Source organism: Phycodurus eques, chromosome 8 (genome assembly GCF_024500275.1).
Source record: "Phycodurus eques isolate BA_2022a chromosome 8, UOR_Pequ_1.1, whole genome shotgun sequence".
In the NCBI taxonomy this organism is placed as follows: Eukaryota; Metazoa; Chordata; class Actinopteri; order Syngnathiformes; family Syngnathidae; genus Phycodurus; species Phycodurus eques.
The window spans coordinates 22,127,016-22,139,856 of NC_084532.1; the positions used below are offsets into that span (position 1 = coordinate 22,127,016).

At 40.6% G+C, this 12,841-nt stretch overlaps 1 protein-coding gene across 3 annotated transcripts in view; it reads right to left on the reverse strand.

Annotated features, from left to right (window-relative positions):
- ncanb (neurocan b) overlaps positions 1 to 12,841 on the reverse strand; it is a 149,287-nt gene that overhangs the window by 30,467 nt on the left and 105,979 nt on the right. For all 3 annotated transcript variants that reach the window (XM_061684629.1, XM_061684628.1, XM_061684630.1), the window contains exon 10: positions 5,564 to 5,680. In XM_061684629.1, the coding sequence (XP_061540613.1) occupies positions 5,564 to 5,680 (117 nt within the window). The remainder of the gene's footprint in view (positions 1 to 5,563; positions 5,681 to 12,841) is intronic.

Here is a 12,841-nt window from a genome sequence, read left to right on the forward strand (position 1 = left end):
GAGTTGTTTGTCTACACACTATCCTGGTAGTTGTTGTTCTCTGAATTTGACACTGAATATCCTGCACACGGATGAAGTTTCATTGTGTTATAGCCCTTTCTAAGACTGGATTAACACCTATTTTTGTGCTCTTCCTGTAACGCCCTATGATACCGCAAATTCACAGACTCAACCAAAGCCCTGGCTAATAGGAAAGTAGTAATTGTGTCAAGAAAGTATGAAGTGATACGTCTCAACTGATCTAAGATCTTTGTATGTTGGGGAGAAGCTAAGTTTAGCCTGGGTTCTTATGGCGAGTCTGCCACATTTGTGTGCGTTTGCTCTGCTGCGTGGCTAATTAAAATCCCAAGCTAAAAAATGACAGCGGTCTCGTTATTGCTTGACAATCTATATTTTCACATGTTCCAAAGGCAATACACACGCACACTTCCAGTGCTTTTCTAAAAATCATATAATCTTTAAACCCATTATTTTAAAGGGTAATGTTAGAGGATGATTTTGAAATTATAAAAATTTTTTGGGATTATAGATTGTGGTATATTTATATTTCAAAGTATTAATACAGGCAATTACAAACATTTTTGGGGGTGTCAATGACTCAATATTTTTCACTATTTGCCGGGCCTGGGTCGGGCTTTGTCCCCCAAGGTTTACTGTTCTGACTTTATTAATATACCACAACTTTATTTTTGTAAAAACAACTTTTTCGCAACGTTACAGTTTTTTTTTATTGCATTGTGAGCTGTGACTTTTTCCCCTTACAATATGATGTTTTTTCTCAAAACATTACTTTTTTTCCCCCTAAGCTATTCTCATAACCATCCATCCATCCATCCATCCATTTTGGGTTTAGCAGGGACGCCCAGACTTCCCTCTCCCCAGCCACTTCATCCACCTCTTCCGGGGGGAACCCGAGGAGTTCCCAGGCCAGCCGAAGAATGTAGTCTCTCCAGCGTGTCCTGGGTCGTCCCCGGGGTCTCCTCCCGGTGGGACGTGCCCGGAACACCTCACCAGGGAGGCGTCCGGGAGGCATCCGAATCAGATGCCCCAGCATTCTCATAACATTAATTTTTTTCTTTTTTGTAATATTACATTCGTTTTTTTCTCACAAAATTCCAGTATTTTCAAAACAAAGTTTTTCCTCAACATTACAGCTATTTTCCTCTCAACGTTCTGAGTGTTATATTGGTAATGGCACAGCTGAACAGCCATTCGTCCCAATGCGTTTGGTCTCCTTGAAAAAGTGGGAGGCATAGATACAAACTGTTGTAATTCCCACACGGTTCGCCTAATTTAGTTGTAAATACCCTCAAATTAAAGTTGAAGGTCACCAGTTAATGCACATTTTGGCTGCGTCTTTTCAAATCCATTGTGATGGCGTTTAGAAGATGAGAATGCAGGTGTGTGCATGTGTCGGTGTTTTTGTGTGTAGGTGAGTGTGTGGAAATTAAGGGGCTTGTGTCAGGAAATTAGATGTGTTACAGAGAAGCGCTGAAGGGAGTAAAGAGCAACACACAGGACGCGGGCATCGCAAGCGAAGAAGAGAAGAGCTAGAATGACAGACGCGGGACAATTAGCGCGAAAGGACAAATGGGAGAATCATGAAAGAGGCCAGAAAAAAAAGGAAAAAGGGGAAGGAAGAGGGAGGAGGTGAAATGATGAAGCAGCAGCAGGGGGAAGAAGCTCAGATCTTAATCGTCATGATTGAAAAAGTAGCCAGAGAGAGCGGCGAGGGGAGGAAATCAAATCAGTTTGCTTCCTGAACCAAATGGAGCACATGCGCAGGATGCCAGATAGGAAGGACATTCAGCAACGTCCGCCAAGGAGGCCATGTTTTCATCAATGTGGGTTTAATATACAGTAAGGTGCACAAGAGTCCTTTTGTAAATAGTAGGACACCGGGCCCACATATGTGAACCAGCACTTATGTGAGCATCTAAAGCTGTGTTTCTCAACCTTTTTTGAGCCAAGGCACACATCTCACTGCACACCACCAAATCAAAATGTCACAAAAAGTACTGATCATTTGAAAAAAATAAAATAAAATCATTTGCAGCGCTTTATAGAAATACAGTGTTGCACATTGATACAGTGCCGTGAAAAAGTATTGGCTCCCTTCTTAAATTCTTATATTTTTGCATAGTTTCCCCACTATGTTAAAGATCATCAAAGAAATGTAAATATCAGACAACTATAACAAGTGAGTCTAACCCAACAATTCTGCAAGGAAGAGTGGCCCAAAATATCTCCACAGAGATGTAAACGTGTGCCAGTTATAGACAACGCTTGATTTCAGTTGTTGCTGCTGAGGATGGCCCAACCAGTTATTAGGTTTAGGGAGCGATTACTTTTTCACACAGGGCCAGGTAACTTAGTCCCCCCCTCCACTTAATAAATGAAATCACTATTGAAAAACAGCATTTTAAGTTCACTTGGGTTATATTTAGCGCTCAGTTTCAGAAAGGTTGGTGATCACTGACATTAAGAAATTATTTTACTAAGCCGAGATTTGTGTTAATAACACACACAGTAGCTGAAAGTGTACTGGCTAATGACTCGTGAAAATGATCAGAAAAGCTTGCCAACAAAATGTTCCTGTCCAATAGTCTCCCCCTCTAAAGGTGAGCGGTTTTACTGTACAGCGATCCCTCACCTGTTCGCAATTCACAATTTCACCTATTCACATTATTCTTGGGCAACCTATCCTCAACTATTTGCTGAAAAACTCACCTATTTGGGTTTTTGGGGCTTTTTCTGTAATACTCTAAGATGCCATCAATGACCTGGCTAATAGGAAAAAAAAGCCATTGGTGCCATGAAAGTATGCTAAAGTGATACAGTTTCTCTTCTAAGAGGAGCAAAGTTTAGCCTGGGTTGTTAGTGGAAGTTACGGAGAATCTTTGCCAAACGTATGTTTTTGCTCTGTTGAGTGACTTAAAACTAACAAATGCAGAGGTCTGGTGCATTCTTACAAAAATCAAACAATCTGTAAGCCATTTATTATTAAGGGTCATGCTATAATTATGTTCCAGTGTTTTGGATCATATTTATGCTTTGAAGTATTCATATAGACATTATTAATACATATAGTATTAATAACTATAAACAATTCCTTTAACATTCATGCATACAACAGCCGAGCTGCAAGTTTAACGGTCATACACGAGGTTGTACAACAGTCCCGGATTCCATCATCAATAAGCTTTAATGCATGTACAGACACAAGGAGCGAATTATGCGGACGTATGGGTGTGCTTGCGCATTAACACCAAGGGAGATCAATCAACACTGCTGTGATGCATCAATAACTCGTGACCAATGCGCATTAACTACATTAATTACACACACACAGCGCCATTGATGATTTGCTGCGCTGCGGTTAATGTGAGCTTGTCTCTGCGTGTGTGTGTGTGTGTGTGTGTGGGTATCGCACCGTTCATTGTAAATCTGGCGAATTATTATTATTTTTTTACAATGTTTTTATTGTACCGGATAAAGCTAATGGAAAAAAATAGATATATATACAAAATTTGCAGATACAATACAAGCTTTCTGTTGGCAAAGTAACCACAGTTAACTGCACAAAATGTAGATGCTGGTTAACAACACGGTATCCGTAAACCATGTGACACCGATTTGACCAACGACAGAGAAGTGCAGTGAGTTCACAGAGTGACCAGAGTTTCTACAACTTTGGCAGAGCACCCTCCAGTGAACAAAATCAGCCACAAGTTACTTTGATTGAAAAATACCAATGAACGAGTTCTCGAGCCTCAAAGGCCGGAACTGGTCTGTGGACCGTACGTTTGACACCATTGCGATAGAAAATGGGCGGATGGATGGTTTCAGACTCCTATAAGGAGGATATATTTCCCTGATAACCCTAATGCCAGTTAAATGTAACTATCATGTGCAACACTAAACGTCAAGGGAATGAATTTTTTGTTTTGCGAGGGTTAATATTTTTGTGTTTTTTCCAATTGATGACCACCCACCAAGTTTGAACTTTAAATAGTGTTACTTTTGAGTTGTTTGACTTTAAAGGTTCCATTTTATAAGACCTCCAAACACAAACATTTCTTGAAATCTGACCATCAAAAATTCATAATACCATTCATAATAGTTCCAAATAGGTGGCAAAGTTGCTTCTTCCTATTGGTTTGAACTTCAGTTTCAGCCTTCCTGTGTTTTGGCATGTTGGCATGTTCTCCCTATGCTTGCGCAGCTTTTCCAAAAACATCTATGTAAGAGTCATTGAAGAATTTAAACTGCCCGTAGGTGTCATTGTGTGCCCTGTGATTGACCGTTGACCAGTTGAGGGTTTCCCAACATCCACTAGGATAGGCTCCAGCTCCCTGGTAAGCCTGAACAGGACAGAAAATTGGAAGGACGGGACGACAAGGCTCAACGCCGCCTGCTTATAAGCAAGCGTGACGTGACGACTGCCTGCTTCCGTTGTTCTCCTTTCACAGCGGTAGCTGGAAAAGTCCCTTTTGATATTTGCACAGCCAGCGCCCACAACTGCCTGCCTCCTCTCTTGATTCGCCCGTCGCTCCTCATCCACAACATCCAGCGTGTGCTGCTGCTGCCCCAGCGTTTCCATCAACATCTCCACCCCTCACTGAGCGCCAAGCTCCCCTGTGATCGCTGTGTCCTTGCAAGTCTCTCCCGCACACACACGTGCACACAACAAGCTCGTATACCAGAAAGAGTGCACAATGACGGACATATTCTCTCATCACACAGCTGAGGGGAGAGATGAAGCCGCTCTCTCGGGGCGGCATGAGTTGAGAATATTTGATCATAGGCACGGACGCATGCAGCAGAGCGCATGGAGATCACAGCTGTGCTCCTGGTGACGTGGACAACCCACACTGGTCTTCAAAGGTGATCACGTACTGATTTTGGTTCGTTATAAGAATTATTTAGGCGCAGTTGATGCTACGTCATCACTACAACCTCAAAAGCGGAACACAGTCCTTCCTATGACGCTGGTCAACTTCCAAGGGGTTTGTTAATTAAGTGAAAGCAACAACTAGCCGGCAGGCGGGCACCACCAAGCCGTACCAATACAGTACATATACGGTATATGTTTTTGCACTGAAAACATATATTGTTTGTGTAAAAGTAGTGAAACAAAAATAAAGAATGTTCTCTAACGAGAGGAATAATCATGATGAATAATCGTGATAATGATATTGACCAAAATAACCGTGATTATTATTTTGGCCATACTCGTTCAAATGTTTGAATGGTTATGTTTGTTTTATGCCTATTATTACTGTCTGTCATGATGATTATCACCCACCCCCCCTAAGGAGGACGAGAGCTATAGAAAATGCATGAATGGAGTGTGGCCCTAATCCTTTGTAACCTTCTGAGGTGGGTCATATTTAACTTTATTTTTAGAATATGCTGCGGGCCAATAGAAAACAAGCCCCGGGGCCACTCACACTGCAAGGAAGTGCGCAGTGGCCTACAGCTGCTAAATGTTCTGCCAACATATGCCCGCCTATGGCTCCATCTGTTGACCCAGGCCCCTACCGGGGGGATGTGGACTCACCGATTTCGCAGCTCTCCCCGGAGAAACCCTGCGGGCAGTAGCAGCTATAGCCATCGCCCTCCTGCAAGCAGCTCCCTCCGTGGAGGCACGGGTTGGTCTGGCAAGGGTTGTTTTCCACTGTGAACCAAGAGAGTGCATAATTCATTCCTTGACAGAGAAATAGCATTATGAGAGCGCTCGGGAATGTTGACAAACTACGAAGGCAAATGAGGCTAAAGTCCGTCACTCTCCGCCAAATGTTTGGCGCGTCACGCCACCGTTTATCGCGACGGATGCTCGTCAAACTCTGGAGTGAGGCCACGTCTGACAAATGTGCCGAGGCCCTCGTAAAAGAGCCGATCGTCCCATTCGTATATACTGTATATATTTTATTAAAGCACATTGCTGCCGTGCGGGCAAGGTAATAAACATCATTTATGGAGATAAGTCCAGGCCTCCTCTTCGGAAAAACGCTTTTGATGGAAGATGACATCGTAATTATTGCACTTCAATTTTTGAATACGCTGCAAGGAAAAGGTGATGATTATGGTGGAAACTTTAAAGTTGAACGCTGCTGAGGTTGCCGGAAAAAAAACAAAAAAAAATCAATGCATAATCAGTCTTGCATAAAGTACCTGAAAGTGATAAAAGTATCTTAGAAAATGTTTTTTTTCTATTAAAATACTAGTACTAAACAGAAATAGAAGCTAGTCTCCTTGTCAAATTTTACTTGAGTTAAATTCTTAAAGTATCCGACATTAAATGTACTTAAACAATCAAAGGTAATTGCAGTATCGCATATTAAATATAATTAAGTATTGGAAGTAAAAGTTAGTTATGATTATGTTTTTATTTATTGTAGTGTTATTTTATTTATTTATTTTTTACTTCAGTTGTGTAGTAAAAGATGTAAAAAGGGTCAGCAGGTAAATGCATCACGTAATATTAGCAAAGAAAATTCTGCACAAACAGAACAGCACAGCACTAATATATTCAAAAAAGAATTAGTGCAGTGGTGCCTTTAGATATGGGGTTAATTCGCAGCCACGCTCGTAGCTCAAAACACTCATATCTCAAGTCATCTTTCCTCATTGAAAAGAATCGAAGTGCCATTAATCCGTTCCGGGTTTCCTCCCAAAAAAGAACCAAAATCTTTGTGATGTGTTGTTAAATACGGAAAATAGCACTCGTATAATAGTGTACTTCATCCAAACAAAGGGTCATTACATAATTAAGTAGAATGTAAATAATCAATCAGTTTGGGCATCAAGATTTAATGTTTCAATTCAATTCATTGTGTTGCTCGAGGATAATACAGTCCTACAGACACAAATGAAGAGTCACCACTTACACAAAGTGACTCAGTAAGGTGCAATAACATTGGTCATTTTTCGCAGACCAATATATGCCTCTCAGTATCATGATACACAGCAATTCAGAATTAACTCCGTAACGGCTCGCTCTCAACTGAGCTCATCACTGCAAAAAAAATAAATAAAGGTGAGACGGGGGAGGGGCACATGCCAAAGAGGTGATTTGACTTGCCTCTTGATTGACAATAGTACAATCCAATAGAAGTTTGCAAACAACCCATACACATACCGTACAGTACATCTCTCTTTAACAGATAGGACAGGCAGCACTATTCTTCCGCTTTGTGCTCCGCGAGTCAGGCAATACGTCAACAAACAGTTTCTTCTGATTGAATTTCATAGTAGCCTAACGATTAACAAAGATGGTTAGGAGAGTTTCATTTTCCTTGATTTAACGCACACTGGTGAACATTGCTGGGGAGTAATTAATGACATGTAACGAGATTCCACAATTACAACATTTTTGTTATTGTAATTTATTCCCTTGCTGGGAGAAATTTTCTATGATTACAATTTTAGTTACATTTGAAAGATAGCTGCAAAAGGTCGGATCTTTTTTTTCCCTTCCACCTGAAGCCTCTCAATGCCCCACTTTGCGGTGCAATCTATGAGTTTGTGCAAGATTTTGAAACTGTATAATGCAACAAACACCTATTTTTATTATGTATTATATCATGTTTTGTTTTCAGGTTATTATTTGTGTAAAGAACAAACGTGGTAAATTCCAAAATAATGACCTATGGTTTTAATCCACTTTTTTAGAGGACACATCCAAGGGTCCTGTTACTGCATTGATTCAAAATTAAGAAAAGTAATCAAAAACTAATCAAATGTAATTAGTTATATTACTTTGAGAAAGTAATTGAAATAGTAACACTACTATTCAATTTACAAGTGGGTAACTTTATAAATTGCAACCAACTACATTTCCAAAGTAATCTTCCCAACATGTAATATATATTTTAGAAAATAGATACATTTCACTCAGAACACCATCAGTGTACAGAAACTTTGTAGCAGTACAAAAGACTGACATACACTGTACATACTTTCATTTTTGCGTACGTTGGGTAACTTGAGGAAAAGTCATAACATTTTTGTGCAAAAGAATATTATTTGTTGTTTTTCTTTGCTGTCCAATGTCAAAACGAGTCAAATTTGACCCGAACAGTTTGGAAGAGTTAGTGACGTAGAAGCAGAGAGTTGCTGTTCCCTTGAAAGCTTGGCTTCCATTTGAGTGTGAATGTACACACACAGATATTACAACAGATTATGTTAAATGTCCTGCAAGACAACATGCGAGACTCCCGCGACAGGCTGCCAGTATCTCGTTCCAGCGAGCACATACTAGAGTGCCTTGTAAGTCGCATCCTGGATGGCAGAGAGCACCATCCATCACTGGAAGCTTAATGACATACGTCGGGAGAAGACAGCGTGATCTTCCGCTGAGGGGCGTAAATGTCAGGCGACTGTCTCGCGCCTCAAATGTTTCTGTTGCCAGGAACATTTGAGGGGCCCCTTCATCCCTCAAATTAGCGAGCGGGAGCGAGGGACGCGTACAAATCACAGAATCGACTCACGCACGTGAGCCTTGAGGCGGACATGCAGAAAATGTTTTATTGTTGGAGAAGGCTTAGTGACATAAAAATGCTTTTAATGCAGGTGCTTGCTTTCTCTCTAATTCCGCCAGAGTTGGGAGTTCTTCCAGAGGCGATTAAAATTGCATGCTTGCGACAAAGTATAAAAAGTCATGGGAGCCAGCTGAATTAAACCGTTTTTCTCCCAAAGTACAACTAAACTGTGCCCCCTGTCCCTCCCTCCCCAAAAATGTCACATATAAAAACTTCATTTAAGTTGGGAGCATCAAGTTTTCCAAGCACTTCCTGGCACAGCTATCTGCACTGCCGTGCTGTTAAAGATAAATGGTCTGTCTCGGCATGTTTGTGTGAGAAAAGCTTCACAACACGTTTTAATCACACCTCAGGTGGACACGGTATTTTGTTTACATTAATCCTTCATAGGCTGTAGGCTTGACTTAACTGCAGGACACGTTTTAAGTCTGGTACACACATACCGGTTATTAACGTTTTAACAGATTTGTTTTAAATGTGAGAGACCACACATATGACGAGGAGAAAATTGGCAAGTGCGTGCTTACTGCTCTTATTGTGTGTGGTACACTCAAGTTGACCAACACACACCATCAATAATCGCGAGTCTCCTCCCCCGAACCAGATTTCTGTCGTAATACCAAGACTGACCTATAAGAGGCATTATGGTGCCATGGGGCATTCCGACTGATGGAAACAACTGATGGAGAATAACAAACAGTAGTAATAGTAGAAGAAGAAATAGGAGAAACTAGATTAACTAGGTTATCTCTGAATTGGCTATTGTTCTGTTTCACATCACAATCAATGAGTCCGTGGATCGGCCTAACTCGTTGATAACACACAAAGATTTGCTGTAAATATTGAACATTTAATGTTTACAGTCGTCGGCCACGAGCGTTTTATGAGCAGATTGGGGAGGAAAAATATCACTCTTACCTGGTGGTGATCTGGGCTTTCATTTTGAAGCAGAAGCTCTTCAGTCATCACAAGTATTCTTTTCTTGTTTGCTTCCTTCACGTCGCATGACTTCTTATTCTGTTTTAGGTGACTTCCTGTGGTAGCGTTACAGTGCCTCTTCAGGCCTGGCATATAAACTATAGCGTTTCAGCGACTTCGTGTGGACACGCACATTATTATTATTATTTTTAAATGATTCCGTGTTCACGGGAAACTTTTTAAAAATGATTAAGAAAAAGATCGCCTCCATTTCCGTGCGGACTGGGCCTTAATATAGACTGGCTAAGTACATTTTCAGACTTAAACCCTATGGATCATGTATTTTACTTGCTAAAGAAGAGACCGAAGGGAGTAACATCCCAAAACAAACAAACAAAAAACTACTGTAAGAGGCGGCGGTGAAGCCTGGAAAGATGCAAAAGTTTGGTCATGCCAATACTAACTACTAATAACTAAATATTAAGTCTTACTCACTTTAACATATTTATGTCTATTTGTTACAAACCCAAACGTTTTTACTCTACAAGAATTATGCAATTAACCTCTCTCTGTGTACCTGGAGAAAACATTCCACACAAAACTTAGAACCGTGAGGCATATATGCTAACTATTTGTGAATTAGGAAAGCATGTGGAAGCTCAGTACAATATGAACAATGCAGTGAATTAAATAGCAATTACAGTACATACACGATGTGTGTACAAATGTAATCTACAGCCAGTAACAACAGAAACGGTAGTGCCTTATGCACCATTTGTCCGCAGTCATACATGCGTACATTATCCAAGGCTGTGTTCTGTATTCTGTGTCACACTTTTGTGTTTGTGGAACAAATTAAGTGAGGAATTCAGTGGGAGAGAGATACGCCAGCCAGGCGAAGGTTCAGTGAAGTTGCCGAGGGAGCCAGACGATCATACATTTCTGCCTCTCTTAATGCCTCTAGCTTATGATTAATTACACACTGCTCTTAAAATAGGACGCCAAGTCCATTTCTACTTGAGCCCGTTTCTACTCTTTCTCTGTTTGAAGGGCAAGAATAGTGGGCTTTAATGCTGGAAGTCAATATATAAAGATAAAGTGTGTAGTGTGTCAGCAAATTGATGTTCTCACAACCTACCAAAGCAGTATGTCCCACAGCTGTAAAGGGGTCGCCATCCCAAGTTTATTCTAAGCTGTTCAGTCGGGAGATTAGCTACGAGTCGGCGTGGATATAGAAGCTAATACATGCAATCAGGATTCACAACCAACCGTGAAACTGGATTGCAGGAGAAGAAGGAATGACGAGCATCCAAGAATCTCGCGGAAAAGCATGCGGGTGTCAAATAAGTGGAACACCCCAGAAGTTGAACAATTTGGAGTTTAAACGGCATTTTCTAGAAAACGAAAAGTCAAACTATACTTTGAGATCAAACCATCTTCGTGACATCAACAAATCTTATAAGACCTTATTAGACTTTGGTATTTTTTGTAATTCTTGAGATGACATCACAGGACTTTACCTGTGATAACAACCATCGAACAGGAAATTGAGCCTTGTGCGATACTGGAAATTCTTCTTAATTTTTTTTTTTTTTTAAATGGGTAGAACTTTGTCTTCTGGAAATTATGTTTTCCACTTTTGGTGAATCTGTACAACATACTTAATTTTTGAATTGAATTAGTGAAATAAATGAACTTTTCTTCCATATTGTAATTCACTGAGCTGCACCAATATGTACATTTACCCAATTTTGACCTGCGTGCAACGCAGTGCAACTCAAATTTGGGGCAAATTAAATCTTTATTCTCATTCATTTACAACACTGTGGAAAAGGTGGAGATATAAACTGGAGATATACAGTAGTTTGCATCACAATGTCATAAAACCTGTTCCCATCACGTTAAAAAAGTCAAAATGAGCTCAGAAAATGGCTTTTTTTTTGTCGTTTTGCAGCAATATGTGTTTTTACCCGTCAGCCACCATGTGGCTGTACTCTGACTCAGTGAACCTTGTAATAGCTTTGCAGAGACTGAGATCATGCCTTGGCCCATTCAAGAGTCCCCCACCCTCCTCCGTAGGTTACAGCGTGATAACCTGAGTCGGGCCTTGAGAAGCTAATCCTGCAGTGCAATGCAGCGGAGCGCACGGGAACACTGCCGAGCGACTGTGCTGCTTTAATAGAGACCTCATGGCTGTCATCACGGCGGCCATGGCTCAGTGGGTGAAATACTGATGTGGTGACTGACGTGCATGGTGAACGTGTGTTTTGTGCACTCATGATGACATGAGAGAGTTTATTTCGCATGCTCGTAAGTAAAAACACTCGTATCTCTAATCATTTTGCCCATTGAAATGAATGGAAATGTTTGCATTGTTTTTTTTTTAAGAATATAGTACTCAGCACTCTATTATATTGCACTTTATAAAAAAAATAAAAATTCAAACTGATAACATAGTGTTATAGTAACACTTCGTTATGAATAAGTCATGCTACCAACGTAGCAGCCGTGGCTAATGTCGGCTTGTTTACTGAATCAGAATCCTCTTTATTGCCAAGTATGTCAAAAACACACAAGAAATGTGTCTCCGGTACAATCCTAATGTTATCTTAGTATTATTAGTGCTTCGATTTTGTTGAAGATGGTTAAGCGTTCTCTGTGACTATTTATCACTACTACGCATATTTATAATCGCATGCCATTACGCACGTTACGTCACACACAACCGCAAGCTGGGAAAAAGCTGGTTTCAACGGCCAGTGTTATTTCTGACAGCAGAGAAAGAAGAGGTCTATTGTTACACTTGACAAGTCTCAGGTTGTCCTAAATCAGCAGCATTATCTGGGCTTTCACACTGGCAAGGATATACCGTAATCCATCTTGGCTTCTCATCACTCGCATCCTGTCCAATTTCTTCTGCATTGTCTTTCCATGTGGCTTTCCACTCCTTTCCAGACTGTTGTATTTTTAATAATGTCACCATTTTCAGCAGATACATCAGGAAGAAGGTAGAAAAGATGTGTGTGCGTATAAAGGTCCACCATGGCTCATCAGCTATTCATATAGGGACTTATAGCAGAGAGCATGCATTGCGCCATGTCAAGTGTAATGTTAAAAAAAAAATGAGGCGCTGTAGTATGTTCTTTTCGTGTACAATCTGTGTGTCACGTAATGTGAGCGTGTGTCGCGATGGTGTACAACTGAGAGCTGTTTCGAGACTTCGTAATTTTGACTTTACAAGCTATATTGCAATGTAGAAACATGGGAAAACAGAACAAGAGCAAACAAATAGGTTGTTACCTATTTTTCCCACCCAGAAGAGCACAGGTGTACACAACATTGTAAAGCGGCCATCTTGTCAGTCTACTACAAAGCTA